At 43.1% G+C, this 20,766-nt stretch overlaps 1 protein-coding gene across 1 annotated transcript in view; it reads right to left on the minus strand.

The window, feature by feature from the left end:
- The window catches only part of LOC116873077 (guanine nucleotide-binding protein subunit alpha-14-like), a 106,414-nt gene extending 93,393 nt beyond the window's left edge, over nt 1-13,021 (minus strand). The window contains exon 1 of the mRNA XM_032866724.1: nt 12,068-13,021. Coding sequence (XP_032722615.1) covers nt 12,068-12,191 — 124 coding nt within the window. The 5' untranslated portion in view covers nt 12,192-13,021. The remainder of the gene's footprint in view (nt 1-12,067) is intronic.
- Nucleotides 13,022-20,766: the final 7,745 nt, after the last annotated feature.

A 20,766-nucleotide genomic window follows, 5' to 3' on the forward strand; every position in this document is an offset into this window, starting at 1 on the left:
GTAAGGTCTTCAACGGAAAGTTTAAAAATATAAGAAAGAACCAGTCAGAGATGAACACACTAGAGAAAATTAAGAGCACTTTATAGGATATAGAAGAATGAATTGCCAATCTAGAAGACAAGGTAATGGAAAGCAACCAAGCAGAACAGCCAAAAAATAAATGAGAGGTTGCTGAGGTTAACTCGGCAACATCAGGAAGCATAGGAACATATGCATTACAGGGATCCCAGAAAGAGAGAGAACTTATTTGAAGAAATAACAGCTGAAAACATCCTTAGTTTTAGAGAACAAAACAGACATCCAGATCCAGGAAACATGGAAAGCCCCTAAAAAAGTAACACAAGTAGATGCACACCAATACATATAATAACTAAAATGGCAAAAAGTAACAATAAAGAGAATTTGAAAAGCAGCCAAAGAAAATAGTTACATACATGGGAAACCCCTTAAGGCTCTCAGCTGATTGATCAGCAGAAACTTTGAATATATCCTGTCACTCCCTTCTGGCCTGCAAAGTGCTCATAGGGAAAGAAAAAAGAAAAAAAAAAAAAAGCAACCAAGAATAATCTGCCTCAGAAGGCTATCATTCAGACTAGAAGGAGACAAAGAGTCTCCCAGCCAAACAAAAGTTAAAGTAGTTCATTACCACCAAACCAGACTTACAAGAAATTTTAGAGGGAACCCTTTAAGTGGAAAGGCAAGGCCATAACTGAAAGTAGGAAAATTATGAAAACAAAAAATTTTACAGGTAAATGCAAATATATAATAAAGGTAGTAGTTTAATTGCTTATAAAACCAGTATGGAGTTTAAAACACAGAAGCATTAAAAATCAATTATATCCACAAAAATTAGTCAAGAGACTCACAAAATAAAAGGATGGAAAATAGGATAAACGTTTAAAATTGGGGGAGGGAATAAAGATTTCAGTGCTTTTAGAATGGCTTCAAATTCAAGTGACCATCCACTTAATACAGACTGCTGTACGTGAAAATGTTGTATATGTACCTAATGGTAACTACAAGTCAAAGATCTGTGATAGATACAAAAGAATAAAGAGAAAGGAATCCAAACTTAACAGTAAGGTCACCATCAAAAAACAAAGGAAGAGAGCAAGAAAAGAAAAAAGGAATAGAACTGCAAAAACAACCACAAAACAAGTAACAAAAAAGTAATAAGTACGGGTTTATCAATAATGAATTTGAATGTAAATAGACTAAATGCTCTAATCAAAACATACAAGGTGAATGAATGGATAAAAAAAAACACAACTTATTTAAAGGCTGCCTATAGGAAACTCACTTTCAGACCTAAAGATATGCAGATTCAAAGTGAAGAGATGGAAAAACATTTACCATGCAAATGAAAACAAGAAAGCTCGTAGCAATACTTGTATCAACTTTAAAACAAAAACTGTAGCGAGAAGCAGAGAAGGAGACTACATAATGATAAAAGGAAAAACCCAACAAGAGGATATAACAATTTTAAATATCTACGCACCCAACATGGAAGCACTTAAATACATAAAACAACTATTAACAGACATAAAGGAAGCAATCAACAGTAATACAGTAGTAGTAGGGGATTTTTAATACCCAGCACGTCAGTGATCATCCAGACAGAAAAATCAACAAGGAAACAGTAGTCTTGAATGACACATTGGACCAGATGGACATACCAGATCTACACACAACACTCCCTCCAAAAATAAGAGAATACACATTCTTTTAAAGTGCACATGGCACATTCTCCAGGGTAAATCAGGTTACACCCCAAAACAAATATCAACAATTTCAAGAAGACTGAAATCCTATCATGCATCTTTTCTAACCACAAAGGTATGAAACTAGAAGTCCATTACAAGGAAATCTGGAAAGAACACAAATACTTGGAGGCTACCTACCATGTTACCAAACAATGAAAGAGTCAACTGAGAAATCAAAGAGGAAATTTTTAAAAAGACCCCGACACTAATGAACATGAAAACACAACAATCCAAAATCTTTGGGATGTAGCAAAAGCAGTTCTCAGAGTGAAGTTGATAGCAGTACAGGTCTACCTCAAGAAACAAGAAATATCTCAGGTAAGAAATACAGAATGGGCTATGGAAGAATATTTTCGGGGAGTTAATTTGGATCACAGTCAGTGAAGGCTTCCAGGAGGAAGGAATATTTAAGAAGCATTCTGAAAAGAAGTAGCAGTTAGCTAGAAGACTATTAAGAGCTCATGCTGGAGGTGGAGAGATGAGCGTGTGCAGAAGCCTAAGGAGGACGGCCCACTGAAGTTCCTAAAAGAAAGCCCTACAGGCAGGAGGGAGTGATCACAGGGCATAATGGCACAGAATGTGGCAGGGCACAGATACAGTCTCTCACATACCACGCACAGATTTTAGATTTGCACCCAAGGGCAATCAGAACACGGAAAGACTTTGAGCAGGAAAACAATAATCCAATTTCCATTTCTACAAGGTCACTCTGGCTGCCGTGTGGAAAACAGACTCAGGGCGAGGGAGAGGTTGGGGATTTCAAACGAGATAGTGCGAAGAGAATCCCAAGAAAGAGGCACAGTAGAGATCTGGCCTCTTGGAGTAGATTTTGGTGGGGTGTTGGCTCTGGAAGAAAGGAGCAGGACTATGATTAAGAACCAGGGCTCTGGAATCTGACTGTCTGGATTCAAACCCTGGCTCTGCCTTCACTGGTGAACGAACCTTGCTTTAGGGCCCAAGTTTCCCCATCTGCAGAATGGAAAGGATAGTATTAATTATGATGCAAAGCTTGGTGAGGAATAAACCAGAACACTCATTTCAAGTGCCTAGAAGGAGGATTGGATGTATAAATGTTCTCTTTATTATTAGAATTCCCATTTCTAGTATTAGGTGTAGCAGAAAATCGAGGAAGACTCTTAGGATTCTGTCTTGAGTAACAGAGTGGTCAGTGGTACCGTTTACTGAGACACAGATAGGTAGAATTGATGAATCCAGGAAGGAAGAAGGGAAGACCATTCAGTTATGCTCAAGGACTTCCATTTTTGATATGTGAAAAAAATGAATTAACAATGTCTAATGGCACTTTTTCAATGGCTTTTTAGATAAATATGCTACAATATTTTTAGCATTCTTACTTGGCCAGTTTTTTAAGTAGATAGTCCTATTTTGTTAACTCTCTTGATTTTTTTTTTTAAACAAACTCAAAATCCTACAATCTTCAAGCCAGTGATTTAAATGATAACACCAATTACAAAGATTTATATCAACAAAAGCAACATGTTTATATGTGGAACACATCAATCTTGCCACTTCCAACATCCCCACTTAGGGCAATATCAGAGGATTATTTCTCTTAGCTGCACAGAAAGAGGTCCATTTCCTCTGAATTTGCTCAGGCTAAGATAGGGCTCCTAAGACACCAAACTAGGTCCTAAACTTCAGAGGATTTAAGTCCTTGGAATGACAGATTCTCTTTTCAGAGCCTCGAAATTTCTTATTCATAAAATTAAGTGTGAAAGGAGCCTCTAAAATCATGAGGCCTATATAAAATCCTTCATTTTTATATAGGCAGACCTACCACATATTTAGAAAAGTTACATGAAAACTATGAAGAGTTTGATTTTTTTCAAACTATTTCAGACCAAAGCAATAAAGAATAACAAATTTCTCAACTATAGCTCCAGTTATAGATCGAAATCTTATGTACAGTTACTAGGAAAGAATCCTTCTGGAACTATAAGTAATTTATTTTACCAATATCATTTTTTATTATATTCAGTTAGCCAATGCATTATAGTACATCATTCGTTTTTGACGTAGTGTTCAACAATCCATTAGTTGGTATAACACCCAGTGCTCACCACAACATGTGCTCTCTTTAATCATTTTATTCCAGGACACAGGCTCAATTTCATATTTTGACACCCTTATTCTAGGCATAAACATTCAACCTGAGGAGGTAGCTAAGACAGTGGACATATAAAAAACCAAACCAAACCAAACAAAACATAAATAGTTCTGGAATTTTCTACTATGCTTTTCTTCAAAATCCAACCAATGCCAGGCTTCCTTTTCTGAATATTCCTAAAGTACCTCAAACAATAGAGACCCCCAGCTACTATAAGTAAAATTCTTCACTACCCATCGGCTAGTTCATGGAAAGAGACATATATATTTTTTCAACCAATATTCAAGCTAAGGTCCCTGCTCAGCACGGGGGCAAGGATAGGGGCAGGCAGTTGGGTCAGTGATGAACAGAACATTCATGGAGTTCAAGGTCTCATTAAGGCTCTTCCCAGACTGAATCACTTGCTTGGATAACTCCAACATCGCTTAGTCACTGGAGCTCTCAGAACATTTGGTGCCTCTCATTTTTTTCATTAACCTTCTTTACATCTAATAGCCCCCAATCCAGGAAACAACGTTTTTCGAATTTTACTTGAAATAGAACCAGGAGGAGTGATGGCAATACACAGAGGTTTCTCTTTACTTTTAGCACTTAAACTGGTTTCCTGAATTCAGTTCTATTTCAGCAATTGGAAGACTTTTGCTTTCTTTTAAATTTGTACTATCTGATTAAGGAAAAAACTCAATAGCCTTTAAATCCTTGATTCCAAGACTTATTGGCACACAAAAACATTTTTATTTATTTTTTTAAAGATTTGATTTATTTATTTGACAGAGAGATCACAAGTAGGTAGAGAGGCAGGGCAGGGGAGGGGGAGGAAGCAGGCTCCCCGCTGAGCAGAGAGCCCGATGTGGGGCTTGATCCCAGGACCCTGAGATCATGACCTGATCTGAAGGCAGAGGCTTAACCCACTGAGCCACCCAGGCGCTCCACAAATGAACATTTTTAAAGCCAAGATGCCTTTGCACCTATGTGTGCATTTATTATGGGGTTTGCTTTCCTGAAAATCTGTTTTCAAATCAATGGCAGGTCTTATAATCGATGTGGTCTTAGAAACTAAGAAATTCAATGAGAGGACTCAGATTGACTTAATGAAAAAAAAAAAAAAAGTTGGCAAGAAGACTGGACTCCTAGCCTTGGCTTACTGCCATTTAGTTACTAGTCACCGAGCCCTGTGACATCTGCCGAATCCCTCCATGCCTCTGGATGTTTTCTTCTCCATTCATAAAATACAAGTTTACACTTCTGTTTCTCAAACTCTGTGGTAAGAGAGGAGCTTAAGTTTTTCCAGTCAGTTGCAGACATGCATTTATGAAATACAACACTATGTAGATTACACAAGGATTCTGCCCATGACTGATCACCTTCATTTATTTGATATTCCTTAGGAATACAATTAGCTTGTATTTCCCAATTACATTGGGCTGAGCACCAGAAACAAAAATTCAGGGAATGAGTCACGCAGAATGAAGGAGTTTGTCATTCATGCAGATTCAAGAGAGAAGCAGCATGGTGAATCCACCTGTGGGTCACTGAAAATAGGCCAACAATCCAGAAGACACCTTCCAGGCAAAATAATAAAAGATACACGTTCTCTTTTCCTAATATTCATTTCTTAAAAATACAAAACATGAGAACTCATCAGTTACTTTGAAAAGTGTTTAAGCAACTACAATATTACCCTTAGGGTTGGCAATACAAGCCAATGTTCCATGTGACTTTTCAAAGAGAAGACAGAGCCACAGCAGCTCTTACTAGAACATACTTCCTCTACACCACTTAGTCCATGATAGGAAGTCAGTAGTTAATGGCTCTTAGCCCTAAGGCCACTGTGGTTTATAGAAGCATGGCTTTTTGAGTAGTACATCAAAGTATAAGGGTGCAAACAAATGCGAGCTCTTGTTTTTAGAAGGACGCTTTGAAAAAAAAAAAAAAAGATTTGAGAGAGAAAGAGAGGGCATGAGGTTCGAGAAGCTCAGAGGGAGAAGCAGACTCCCCATGGAGCTGGGAGCCCAATGTGGGACTCCATCCCAGGACTCCGGGACCATGACCTGAGCCGAAGGCAGTCGTCCAACCAAGTGAGCCACCAGGCGCCCTAGAAGGACTCTTAAGTGAGGTAAACATACGTATATGCTTGCTCTTTGCCCACCCACCTGGCAGGTGGGGACAAATGCTAAATAACCATACAAATTACCTAGCTCAGACTCTGAGCACCCTTTATCAAGTTGATGAGAGCCATTTTTCCATCCCCTAGGCCAGTCAGTCTCGGGGTCCTCCTGGATATTTGCTGAAAAATCAGGGTATCTGCCTTAGAGCCTGGAGGTATAGACAATCAGAGGCTAGCCAGCCCTGGGTGCCAGACCAATGCTCGAAGAGAGGTTCTCACACCTGAACGTCCATCAGGACCATCTGGAGGGCTTAGTAACAGATTGCTGGCCCCACTCCTGAACTTGATCCAGAGGGCCATGATCAAGACTGAGAGTTTGCATTTCTAACAAGGTTTCAGGAGGTGCTGATGCTCCTGGAAACAGACCTTGAGAACCACTGGTAGAAGATATTCTATGACGGAATTAGAAAGGTATCAGAGGTCACCTGAAATAAACCTTTCATCGTCCTAGTGAGGACCTAGGGTTGAGAGAAGAATGTCTTGTTCATGGTTATATATCTAATACTCAGAGCTTTCTCCACCAAAAAAAAAAAAGCAACTCAGGTGTCTGAAGTCTTAATAGGCTGCTTATTTCATGGTTTTAAGTTATGGCCATATATCAGGACCCTGCTCCAAGAGGCACGAGCAGCGCCTTCATGCTTTTGACCCTCCTACCCATGTGTCCTTCTGAGAATAGGCTAGTCTATCAGTGACCTCAGAATGGTAGGCAAGTGGCCTTAGACCACACAGGGTGTTGGCAGTCCAATGGGACCTACTTGCCTAGATTCTAAACCCAGAGAACAAGTCCCTACCATTACGCCATGCTGCCTGTCCCCCAGCTCCCCGGCAGCTGAGCACAAACAGATTGCCTGAGGTTTTGCAAAGTGACACATAATATAGGAGATGGTCACAGATGACTTACAGCACTGCTGTGGACCTAAGTGTCCAGGGCAGTCTCAAGTGCTGTGGGAGTGGAGTCCCTGGCTGTAGGCTTGGCAGTGTAGACGGATACCTGGGTCAAAACTCTGTGGGATCATGCCCTTTTGGCTGAGACTGCTCTTCAACTCCCACCGGTTCTGTGAACTTCCTGCTTCCCCACCAATAAACTAGTCCTCTGCTTACAGGGTTTGCAACGGAGAACCCTGGCTGACAGGACAACCCATTAATTTACCCAGTAGCAGAGAACCAGTGGATCCTAACCAAAATTATGGCTCCCACAAAGACCCCCACAGTGCCCTCCACCTTTAGAGCTCTTGCATTTCTGTTGGTACATTTTGGTGTTTGCAGCAAGGGCTGCTTGACTCCCAGGGAGCCCCACCCCAGGCCATCTGTGTTCCGATGACAGAGAAGGTCTTGATTTATGCCCCGTGGTGAGAATTGATGGATCCATGGACCCTGGGATCATGACCTGAGACAAAGGCAGACACTTAATGACTGAGCCACCCAGGCACCCCACAAGAAAACGTATTAAATTCAGGTATCACTGGAAAAGAAAAAGGGTTTTATAAACCACAAGGCATATTTGGTGAGGGAAAAAAAAAAACAAAAACCTTTGAGGGTTAAGGGGTTTTTTCCCCATTGTTTTTGTCTAATTCTACTGTCTGATTTTCCCCTCATCTGCTCACAGCGTTACAAGCTCAAGATGTTTATCTTCGAACGCCATGCCTTAAAGAATGTGGTTCCTTTAGGTACATCGATACTGGTGAGGGATTCGAATTGGGTACCTGCTCTCTTTGTTTCAAGGGCCCTAAACATCTTAGAAGGCACTGTTTGCCACTGAAAGTCACCAAGGCCCTGTAAAGAAATGGCTGATTCCCCAACTGGGAAGGGCAGTCTGCTGGAGTTTAAGGCTCATCCTTATACCAGAGAGTAAGAAAGGGTTCAAAAAAATGATGGGCCACGTTGTTATGATGCAAGCATGAAGGGGATTTCATTACACAAACTGAGTACGATGCAAGTGCCCCAATGATTAAGTACAGGGATGAAGAAAAAACCAATGAGGGATTCATTAACATGTACTGATAATAAATAGGCCAGAAAAGACATAAGCCACAAACTTAAAAAAAAAAAAAATTCACACAGTCCCCCATTCTGAAGCACATTATGGTACAAAAAAATGAAGCATTTTTACATGAACATCTATTTTGTAGTAATCACAATATTCACATAAAGGACTAAGACAAAACATAAAAACTCAAAGAAATCTTGCCTCCAAATACCCCTTCTAGCATTCCAGAGCCTCAGAACACCACTTACTGTCCTCAAAAGCTTCTCTTGGTAGATGGGGAGAAGTTGGTGTGTCTCCTACATGAGCGCACATATGGACAGCCATCAACACCCTAACCTCCCCATTTCTTAAGGGTCTACTCAAACGATTCCTTCTCCAGAGGACTCCCCTTCATGCACTGCCTGTATGAAGTTTGATTCTGTATTAAGCACTTATGACCATCCTCCTCCTAAGTTACTTGTGAACACACACCTCCAATTTAGTACTTCACTTACAAATGATCCCAGGCACTGAGCAGTGCTTGGCAATTGGGAAAATGTTGGACTGAACCCAGTGAAGAGTAAAGGAACATGGACATACTTAACCATTTCACTCCTTTTCCTCTTCACAGAGCTAGAAAATTCTGTCACTTTCTATGGAGAAAACCACCCTCCCTATGCAATTTCCTCTAAGAGACTTTCAGCCTAGGAGCATGATGATTAGTTTCCAACGGAGATTCTGTTACAACCAATGGGATAATATTTTAAGGAACTCAGATTTTCACCTATTCTGGTGTAAATAGGGAGACTGAAATCAGCTTATGGCTCAGAAAATATAGGAAACTGAAAGTAAAACATTAATGTTGGTGCATTACCAGGACATTTTAGACAAACTGCTATGCAACCCGTAACTGATCAACTAAAATAGAAAGTAACACCTCATTGGTGGTTCAAAATGCTCAAAAATGGAGTGAAGATAGCGGACACTTATCACTACCAGACAAACCCAAGAGAAACTACTCTGTGGTTTTAAAAAAAAAAAAAAAAAAAAAAGATACAGCTAGGGTTTCAGAGTTTGAACCCAGTCTAGCCTCAGAGCCTACATTTTTAACCCTTATGCCAGTGTAAGTTAAATACCAATTCCCCATTATATACTCCTTCCAGACAGTTCCAACATGAGAGTCTGCATTCAAAATTAAGCCATCAGTTTCTGGAAACACTCAACTCTATTAACAACACTTCACTAAACCTCACTTAATATTAAAAATAAAAGGTTCCATTTCTCCCTGCTGCCACCACCGTTTAATTGCTTTTATCCACTTTCTTCCTGCACTGAATAGTACTCATCAGGGCTCTTTGCAGAACTACTCTCATCCTGCTCTTATCTGAGGAACTGATAAGGTATTTCTTTCTATCAAATTCAATCATCTTCATTATTCCCCACCCCCCGCCCACAGCTGAAAGCATCACGTTGACATCTTGCAATTGCTAGCCCAAACCAGATAGCAGCTTTTATCTTTCCCTGCGGACACTGACCTATGCTTTTATTAAGTGTAAGCAGGATACTGCTCTACTGAATGCACTTCGGAAACTTACATCATTTTGTTGCAAAAGCATGCTTCCTTGTGAAAGAGCTGGTGGCTTTCCGGGTCATTCCACCTTCCACGCACGACCCTCAACACCCATTCACAAAGTGCCATTTTCACCGGAGGCATCTGAGCAGTGGGTTATCTAATTCTGCCATTATAGACTCAGGTGAATTCTGCACTCACACTGCATCACTGGGGACAAAACAGCATCTGCCACATCCTCCTGATCCTTTATCTTTGAAGTCACTGCCTCCTCCTTCATCTTGGGGAGAAATGGAAGGGTGCCCTGCTCCCTTTAAAGAGGGAAGGAAACCCAAGTTTTTAAGTCCTTCTTTGGGGTTCCTGACAGCTCTAAGTGACTGGGTAACTGTTTCTATTGGTTCTTAAGTAACTAACCCTGAGCCAGTATGCTACTGAATGAAAAGGAGGATCTTGGGAGAGGAGACAGTGCCTGGAGGGTGCAGGAAGAGGGTTGGGGTAAAGGCCTGGGGGAGGCCAAGAAGATATTCTAGTCACCAGTATTAAACGAGCTCCAGGGCAAACATTTCTCCCCTACTTAGAGTGTAAATGCAAGCATTTTACCCCCCCCCATTTTCCCCCCACCAAAAAACAGGCCAGTTCACCAGTGTCAGCCAGCGTTTGTAAGCTCCTGGGGTATTCCTGACTCTGTACTTCATACACTGGCACAAATTAACAGCTTCACAACGAAAGAAGGTACAGGCTTCCCTTGAAAAGAACAATTATGCCACCAAAGCCAGGCCTGCCCCTATCATTTGTGGGGCCTGGGGCAAGGCTACAAATGAAGGCCCCAACACTTTAAGGTCATCAAGCTAGCCAACTGTCACAGAATCCTTCCCCTTGACAAACGCAGCTTTCTATCCACCTGGAAGGCCAGGTACAATTTAGAGTTCGCAGGCCCCTGGGAGTTCTGGGCCAGACACAGGTTGTTTCAACATCCCTGCTAGATGGACACAGTCTCTTCCCTCCCCCACCCCTCCCCCACCCAGGCTCCAGCTCTCCCCAGGAAGGCCTCAGGGGCACACCTGTAGACCTTCAGTCTGTTATTTCCAAGCTCTTCCAACACCCCAGCACAGCTGCCCTTCGCCCATTCCTCAGGGAGGAGGTCTGCCTCCTCCCCACTGGCAGAGGCCATGGAAGCAGGCTTGGGGGCCTTTGGGAAGGGAATCCCATGGGAATCTGGGGTGCAATATGTATTCTGGGTGGGCAGCCCACTCCACCTGCAGACACCTGTCCCAGTAGGGAGGTGAAGGCCATATACCCTCACATACACCTTTTAAACCCCAGGAGGTGGGGGGGGGATTAAAAAAAAAAGGTTCCTTGGCTCAGGCCTGAAGCCAATATGAACTAAAAGCTTTCTCCATTTTATCCTAACTAGATCAACTTTTCTTAACTTGAAGCATTCTGGAAGGGTGAGTCCTTATATTCAACATTAATAAACTGTTGTAAGAGGATTCCTGTCTGGAACTGATCAAAGAGTTGAAACACTTCTAGCTATCTGCAAAGATTAACAGCTAATATCCTGGTGTGAACAAACGCAAAGGTAAATATTTCTCAAACAGCAAATGGATTCAACAGGGTTCCAGAAAGTCAGAAAAGGTGGGATCCTTGCCCTAGGCCATAAGGTGGGGAAACCTTAACATTTGCTATCTCTTTTGGAAACTTAAGAGCCAGATAATAAGTAGTCAAGGCAGCTGGGGCAGCCAAGTCCAAAGGCTAGGCAGTAGCACACGCGGAGTGGAGCAGAGTGAGGAGGGGAGGTTTGGGCCTGCTGGCCAAAGGGAGACGATTGGGGTCACAGTGGGGTGAGCGGCTAGGGCTTGGACCTCAGCCCCACTAATGACCTAGTATCGGTTTTGTTTTTTCCCAAAGCAAGTTAACCAATTTTCCAGACCTCCATTTTCAATTCTCCAAAATGGAGAGGTTACAATATTTGCTTGTTACAGCCCAGCGATGCGGTCCGGACTAAGCACAGTCCACACTTGGTGAGCGCTCACTCAACCACACTTCTTAAAAACTGAGAGCACAGCGATCAGAGCTAGAGCTGCACCCAAAGATTTTCATCAGGCAGCTCCCCGCCACCTACCCCAACATCCAAGGCAGAGCTCTGCAGAAACTGGGGACAGAAGGATGGGGTTAAGGTTTTAGGGAGCAGAGCAAACAAAGCAGACACTGATCAAATGCTACGTGTCAGCCTGGTTTTGGGTAGGGAAGGGGTGCCTTCGAAAGTCGACCAACTGGAGGGTGCAAAGGACACGTGCGTAAGGCCCCCAAGTTGCCGGCCTCGGAGCCCACACCCCTCCCCACCCCGGGGAAAGGAAGAAGCCGCGCCTACAGCCCACGGGCTCCAGGCCTAGAAGGGATCTGAGCGAGGGAAGCGGCCGGGACCGCGGAAAACGCGTGGCGAGCAGGGTCCGGGGGCGTCACAGTCACTCACCCAGCAGCAGCAGCTTGAACTCGCGGCGCGCGTCCTTCTTGTCCCGGCGCAGCTGCCGCTCGATCTCCGCGCTGATGCGCTGCGACTCCTTCTCCTCCGCCGACAAGCAGCAGCAGCCGGCCATGGTGCGCGCTGTACCCGACGGCGCGACGCGGTCCCGGGGCGCCCGGATTCTCCGCGGGCCGCTCGCCCGGCCGATCTGCGACAGGCACCCGCGTTCGGGAAAAAAACAGACAAGGCCGCCTTGACTTTTAGAGTAAGAAGCCTGGCGTCCTGAGGCTCAGTCCCGTCCTCGAGGATGGACTCGGAGGCGGGGGCGAGTTCGGCGCGCTAGGACAGCCGAGCGCCCTGCAGATCCGGGCTGACCAGCCCCACAGCGGGTCCTGGGGAGGAGGAGGGCCAGCCGAGAGGATGGGAGCGCTGCCGGCGCCCGGAAGATGCACACGCCCCTTAGCACGGGAGCCGGACACCCAGTCGCGGGGCGCAGACCACGTGTAAAAAGTTGGGGTGCCGGGGGTGGGAGGTGGTGGCGTGGAGAGCGGGATCTCCCGGTCCTGGAGGTGTCCCAGGCGGGCGACGGGCTCGGCGTGGGTTGGAGGCAGAGGGCCTAGCTAGTCCTTGCCTGGAAAGTTCCGAAAGTGACCGCGGATTAAGACTGACCGTAAGGGTTCCAGCGGGCGCTAGTGGCTTTCAGTGGCAGAAGGAGGCGGAGCGTCTCAGACCTGCAGCCCTGGCGTCTGCTCCGGTTGGCCTTCGGGGCGCGCCAGCCTGAGGGTGCCCGGGTGCGAAAGGGACCAGCCAGGAGCTGGGGCGCGGAGACCCTGGGGGCAGCCCCCACACGTGCCTCTCTGGCCGCGTAGTCCTTGCACCCGGAGGGCTGCGTGCCGAGGTGGCGCGCTCTGGCCCGGGGGCCCCGCTTCCTGCCCAGATACGGGTTCTGACAGGTGAGTGAGTTTTGCCAACTTCACCCTCAACTCCTCCCAGCTGCGAGGAGATTGGGACGGAGCCCAGCGTCCGCCCCAGGCCGCGTCGCACCAGGGGCGAGGTGGACCTCTCCACCCCCGCCAAAGTGGAGGCTTGCACACCGGCGACACGACCACACACTCCTGGTTTCCTAGACGGCCTCCTTCCGCTTCCCGGCCGCTTCGGCCCAGTCCAGCCCCGGTTTGGCCTGAGACCTTGGCCCGCTGGGCAGCCTGCCTGCAAGGTGCGGCTGAACTTGACCCTGCAGGCAGCTGCCACGGGGTTCAATTAAATAGGAGAACGCCAGAGCGGAGAGTAAATACCCTCCCGGCCCCTTCCCCGGGCACCTGGTGAGGAGGGCTGGGCTTGGGGAAAATGGAAGATGGCTGGTTACTTTGCATTTTATGAGGGGAAAGACTCCCGCTCTGTAGAGAGGGCTGACAAGCTCGTGGCCCAGCCCCGAATCCTGACAGTCGCCGCCTTTGCAAAGGTGCGCCCGCACCTCCACGTTGACCACCGCCCCCCTCCTGGAACGTCGGGAGCCTGTTTGAGCCGCGTTATTAAAACTTAAAACTTAAAAAGCAACTCTTCGTACTCAAATGGTACAGTAGAATGCATATGACAACTTCTGATTTTTGTCGCCCGTGGAAATAGGTTTTGAATCAGAGCACGCAGAATGCGGAAGGTGGAGGGAGGGGATCCCATCGTCCACAGCAATGAATGTTTTTTCCTTCTCCTTCTCAAGTTACTGGATGCCGGTAAACACTTTATGGCGTTAGGCAATTAGCTAATGCCTCCTCTGTTAAGAGAAGGCGTTAAGTGCCTTTCATGAGTGACATATACTCCATCAGTTCAAACTGAGGAGCCTATTGAGTGGAAAGGGTGGTATTTGTCATTATATAAGAAACCTGGCATTGTGATGCTATCTGGCTTCAAGCTTTTATGATTTATTTTACCGTTTCGAGAATGGGAACGAATCGGGCATTAAAAATGAATGTGCTTACATTCTTCAGCGCAGGCATAGACTGACACTAACAGTGACCCCTGCAGGAAACCTGGACATTTCTCATCTGATCCTTGCCCAATTAATCACACTCGTCTCCCTTAGCTCTTACAGATAAATTTACAACTTGAGAATAAGACCTCTTAAGCCAGGAGCATCACCATTATTGATATTTTTAAATGATTACAATCATATGTGTTTTAAATGATTAAAATGATGACGTGATTTAAGTGATGTAAAAGGGCTAATTTGAAGTCCAGGTTAGCTGGAGCGACTGACCTGTTGCGCCCAGTGTTGCTAAGATTCCAAAAAAGATATGAGACCTGTCGCTTCTAGCAAATCTGAAAAACGTCCCTGAGCCGGTCAGCTTGGCAGTATGCGTCAGAAGTCTTAAATGTGTCCACCTGCTTTGACCAGTTAGTAATTCTTTTCTTGAGAAATAATCAGAGGGAAGTCATAATTTACGTACAAAAGTTTGCTTCCAATAACAATAACCCAACACAACCAGAATGCCCAACAACAGGGCATGATACATACATACATACATACATAAGAGATGATACATGCATACCATGAGATATTAAAACAATCATTAAATATTTGAATAGGTAACATATATGAATACCAAGTAAAGATTTGGAGGGAAACCTTATAATATATTGAGTGACAAAGTCAAGATACAAAAATGTAAACAGTATGATACAAATTTGATTATGTAACAAATTTGTTATGGAAATAGGCATACACACTTTTAAGAGACCAAAGCGGCATCTACCAACAAGGTAAGTTGCTCCAAGTCATGGCTTTTTGGTTGATTAATAATTCTCTGGTGTAATATTGTTTTGGGGTAGCTCATATAAAGTTATCAAGCCCCCCCCTTTCTTCAACTGCGAAATGAGAGGGATATACCAGAATAAGCTCAAAGGGCTCTCCCAACTCTGACATTCAATTACTTCTTCAGTGATTTTCACACTTAGAAGATAGTATGAAAAATAATAATAAACTGAAATTTGTTATTGAGCAATAGTAACTAGTAAGAACTATAAAATGAGAATATCACAAGACAATTATTTTTATGTCTATTTTTTATTAATGTCTCTATTTTCTTGATCTTTAGGATCTGGGGGCCGGATGAGAATAAGTTACTGAATCATTTGCGACATCTTTCCAGGAAGGGGTAATTTGGGAAAGAGGCTTTAGTAAAAGAGGATATTTGTTTTCCTGCATTATTCCCAACGTACTGCAATTCCATTCCATCCCTGTTGAAGATGAGAGCGCAGCGTGGACATGAGTTTCAGCTATCTGGCAAGTGCTGGGTACATAGATGAGCTCTGTGTCTGGGAGGCCTCTGAATGTCTGCTGATTCCACGCCAGACCCTGGACCTAGGCCATTTCAGGTACAATTCCAGACTTCAGTTAGGTTATAAGTCTAGTAGAAGGGAGTTAAGACTGAGCCCCTGAAATCTGAACCCATCCCTCCTGGGTCCCTCCCGGAGAGTGGACAGTGAAAGCATGGAGTCATTGGGGTGGCTGTCTGCGGCCCACAGATGTGCAGAGTGGGCTCCTCAGCTAACCTCCCACTTCAGCTAAGCCTCATTCACCTCCCGTTACTCCAGACAAATGGAACTACGTGTTCTCCCCACCTCCATGCCCTGACGTCTGCAGTTTCCTCTTCCGGGAAGGCCAGCTCTCTTTCCAGGAAAAGTTTGGGACTTTCTCTCCTAAACACATCGACTTGGAGAACCCATCTCCACCCCTTGTCAGGTGGACCCTTCTTTCTCTCCTGCCTGAGAAACCTTCTATGTTCTTCTCTCCCAACTTCTCCCTCTATTACACCTGTTCGATTTTTCTCCCAATGAGTTACTCTGTGGGTAGAGAAGTTTTCTTGTTCACCCTCTTATTTCTAAATGAATAAGATTAGTCAGTTGAATAAAGTTGAAATTAAAAAGAATTTGCCTGATATAAGAAAAAGAAACTAGAAGAGAGAAAAGGAGGCTCTTGTAGTCAAAGACAGTGAAAAACCAATCAACAAACTCCGTAAGAATCCATGTATCATTTAGGAAACACTTGTGTATTAGTAAAGTGACTCCAGCTTGCCTGCTTAGAGGAAATGACTGCCTGGTATCTAATTCAGAACTTCAAGGAACTGTGCTAATAGAAGGCTGGAAAGGTGCCGTTCTCTTTGACAAATGCAGCAGCTTAGAATTTTAACAAGTAACCTAAAGTAAAAATAGGACCTTGAAGTTCACAAAGCTAAAATAGCACTAATTCTAATGGACATATGCTGCTTACTACTCTTTGGCAGTGTTTTTCAAACTTCAGTTGTGACCCATCCCTGGTTTATGACCCACATTTTATTTTAAAAGAAAATACAATAGAAATAGAAAATATCAAAATATGTTGCTGCGTGTTATTGCATGAAATTTTTGTTTCAGTTGTAAAAAGTTAATACTTTTTAAAAAGATTTTATTGATTTATTTATTTATGAGAGAGAGAGAGAGGAGGGAGGAAGGGGCAGAGGGAGAGGGACAGAGTCTCGAGAAGATTCCACACTGAGTGCAGAGCCCAACGTGGGGCTCTCAATCTCAGGACCCTGAGATCATGACCTGAGCTTAACCAACTGTGTTATCCAGGTGCCCCTACATGAGTATTAACTCTCAAGCAGACCAGGTATCAGTGGGGTTTGTCTCTAACCGAGAAGGGTGGTCTAAATGAATCCCAATTTTCTGATTCATTTTTCAAAGTTTCTAATTTTTCATTCAATTTGCTGAGCCCATTGTGTTCTCTGTAATGTTTTAAGTCTTTCTCCCCACTCTCTACTTTTCCCCTACCCCCGACCCAACCACCTGTTCTTTCAAATGAGTGGGATAGCTAAGAGTCAATGGAGTCATGATGATTACTTGGATGAATGGGTGATAATTATAGTGGGTGGATGGGTGTATTCAATATCTATGTTTCTAAGGCAGCCAACGTGTCCACACGTTACTCCAAAATAATCTCTGCCTGAAAACCAGAGACTGTTTATTATATGACTTCTCTTTTTTAAGATTTTTAGTTTATTCATTAGAGAGAGAAAGTGAGCGTGAGCTGGCGGGGAGGGGCAGAGGGAGAAGCAGACTCCCCACTAAGTAGGCAGCCCAACATGGCGCTAGGGCTCAGGACCCTGGGATCATGACGTGAGCCAAAGGCAGATGCTTAAATATCTGAGCCACTCAAGTGCCCCGTTTATTATACAACTTCTATGGAAAGGCTAGAATCAGTAACAAGGAAACCTGCCTTCAAACACCGAGAGTAGGTAGCAATCACTACTGTTTGTTTTTGAACCTGACTTTTGGTATGGCAGTTGGGTGTCTCAAAAATTTAAGGAGTAAAAAAAATCTTTAAAATGAGAAGTTCAGAGATTTAGATTTTGCTTGTTTTCCTCTTTGCATAAATGCCTCTCTCCCCTTATATCACTCTTCTCCTGAATAAACCAATGTTAACCTAGTATGCTTTCTTCACTATTTTTTTATACTCTTGTACTCTTACATAAGGATAAACACACTCATAAACATATATAAACTTTCACAGGAGTTTGGCATCATTAGTTTAAACATGAGGCTATGGACTCTATATTTTGCTTTTCTCATCCATCATTACCTTGTTGGGAATCTGAGTCAACTGCTTACCCCTGACTCAGTCATTCATACATTCATATATTGTATTCCATCATGTGAAAGGACCATATTTTATTCAGCTTTTCCCCTCTGAAGGGCACTGGTTTTTATGTCTGATCTTTGGCTACTAAAAAAGAATACTGTAATAGCATCTTTGTATATAAATCCTCATGCACTGGGGCTTTTATTTCCCTGGGATAGATTCCCAAGGAAAAGACTGCCGAATTGAAGGGTATATGTATTTTTCATTTTTGATAGATGTAGCCGGATTCCTTTCCAGAAAGACTAAAACAATTCACATGTCCGCCAAAAATAAGAATATCCGTGTCTCTACTAGCACTAAATATTATCACTCACTAGTTTTTGGCAGCTTGAAGGGATTCAAATAATAATGGAATGTTGCTTTCTTTGTGTTTCCCTGGCTACTCATAAGTCTGTACATTTCTTCATAGTCTGTTACCATTTATATTTGGTACCCCGTGAGTTTTCTGTTTATGTCTTTTGCTCATTTTTTAAAATTGGGTCATTTGTCTTTTTCTTGACAATCTGGAAGATGATATATCTTCAATATTGCCTATCGACTTTTTGTCATCTGAATTACAAATTTTCAAATGTATTATTTGCCCTTTATCATTTTAAATGGAATCTTTTGCCATAGAAAAGATTTTATTTTTACATATCCAAATATTTCTTCTCTTGCATAGCTTCTGGAATTCCAGTCTTTGTAAAAAGTTCTCCTTATTTCTTTTTAAAAAATTTTTTAAAGATTTTTAAAAATTTATTTGAAAGAGAGGAGAGAGTACATGCAGGGAGGGGAGAGGCATAGGGAGAAGCAGACTCCCTGCTGAGCAGGGAGCCTGACAGGGGGCTCGATCTGGGGACCCCCAGATCATGACCTGAGTAGAAGGCAGTTGCTTAACAGACTGAGCCATCCAGGTGCCCCTCCCTATTTCTAGAATGTACATGCACTATCTTAGAATTTTTTAAAAGCACTTTTCATTTTTTTTATTTTTAACACTTAAATATTTAATCCATCTGGTGTTAATTTTTATAAAATGTGTAAGATAGGAGACTAATTCTGTTTTCTTTGAGATGGATAGCCAGTTGTACGAACGTCATTTACTGGACATTTCATCCTTTTCCCAATGAACTGAACTTCATTCTTTGTATGATAGTCTCATAGTGACTGAAATTCATTTCTCTGAGTCTCTACTCCTCCAGTAAACTATTTGTTCCTATACTGAGGCCATCTTGATATGATTACAGGTGCTCTGAGGAGTATCTTGGTATCCGATAGGACATAACACCCCAGCATTATCAAACTCCTCTGAGTTGTAGTCAAACATTTGTTTTTCTCTAAGAAGTTTAATATCATTTGCCACTGGCTTCTCCCCTGAACTTCCTAGCTTAACCTTAACCTTCCTCTGCCTTCCTGATGCATTGGCATGGCTATCTAATAGACATCTCAAAATACTAAGTCCGAAACTAAATCCTGAATTTGTTTTCCAAAACTTATCTCCCTGCTATCTCAGCATTACCAAATATCCAACTGACTGCCTCTTTGCCCCACCTCCCATACCTTCATCTTAGCCATTATAGACTCCTCCTTTAAACCACATTTCAAATTTATTTTGGAGCTGTTGTATGCAACCACCAGCTTTCACGCTGAGCAGCTCCTGGGATGTCACACACACTAAATCTTGGTGAATGAGGCTCCCTGTTATGTCACATGTGGCCCCCTGGGTATGTTCATTTCTATCTTTGCTGCTACCCCTTCTGTCCAAGCCAACAGGACCTTTCATGAACTAAAACAAGAGCTTTGCCATTGGTCTTCTTACTTCCATTCTTGACTCTGATATCCACTTATCAAAGGATAAGACAGCCAGGATGAGTTTTTAGAATCCCAAAACGTATCCCTTCATTCCCTAGATTAAAATCCTCCAATAGATTCTCACCAGAGTTTAAACTAAAATCTTGTTCTAGACCATGAGGACCTACACAGTAGGGTCACTGCCGACCTCTCTAACTTTATATCCTAATATTCTCCCTCTTTTCAAATATACTCCAGTCACACCTGTACCTCAGGGCCTTTGCACTATCTGCTCTTTGCTGGATCATTCACTTGATATCATCATACTCTTGTACTCTTCCATGGTAGTGGCATTTGTCACTACCTGATTTTTCCTGTTTCCTTCCTTCTTTATTTGTTTATCATTTTCTCCCAGAAAAATGAAAGTAAGCTCCCTGAGAATAGGGATAGTGATTGTGTTCTCCATCACTGTATCCCAGGGCCTAGATTAGGGGAAGATTTATAATCTTAAAATTGTACCAAAAAAAAAAAAAGTGTACCACTGAACTCCATTCAGATCCGATCACAAGATTAAAGTTAAGGCTTGGAAAAGTCAGCAATATGGGACTTGGGATTTCTTTTGTTTTTTAATAGAGAGGAAGGTGGGGAGGGGCAGAGGGAGAGGAGAGAATCTTAAGCAGGCTCTACACCCAATGCAGAGCCTGACACAGGCTGGATCTCACAACCCTGCGATCATGACTTAAGCCAAAATCAAGAGTCAGATGTTTCACCAACTGAACCACCTAGGCACCCTGGGATTTGTGATTTTTGATTTACCTGTTTTATACTACATTACCTAATACCAGCTCAAACAAAATACCCCCGAGGACGCTTGATTGGTGGACATAGGATTCTGCTTGTGTTTTCAAGGTTAATTGCAAGTCACAGAGACCTGATGTAAGTGGATAAGTTAAAACAGAATTTATTGGCTTTTAGGGTTGAGAAGTTCAGGGATGATCTTGATTTTAAGCTCTGAGAAATGTCAGTGCTAAAGTGAAGTCCTATGGAAGCCATGTAGTGCTTCATAAGTATTTGTTGAATGAATTAATGACACCTACCTCACTGGATTGTTGTGAAGATTAGAAGAGATAATACATCCAAAGCCTTTGACTCCTCACCTGAAACTAGTAAGAACTCATCAGGAGTATGTAGTATTAGTTTTTTTATTAATATCATCATCATCAAAGACTTCGTTTTCAACACAATAGATGCATTCATGATTACTCTT

Source organism: Lontra canadensis, unplaced genomic scaffold (genome assembly GCF_010015895.1).
Source record: "Lontra canadensis isolate GAN:19392208 unplaced genomic scaffold, GSC_riverotter_1.0 scaffold31, whole genome shotgun sequence".
Classification (NCBI taxonomy): domain Eukaryota; kingdom Metazoa; phylum Chordata; class Mammalia; order Carnivora; family Mustelidae; genus Lontra; species Lontra canadensis.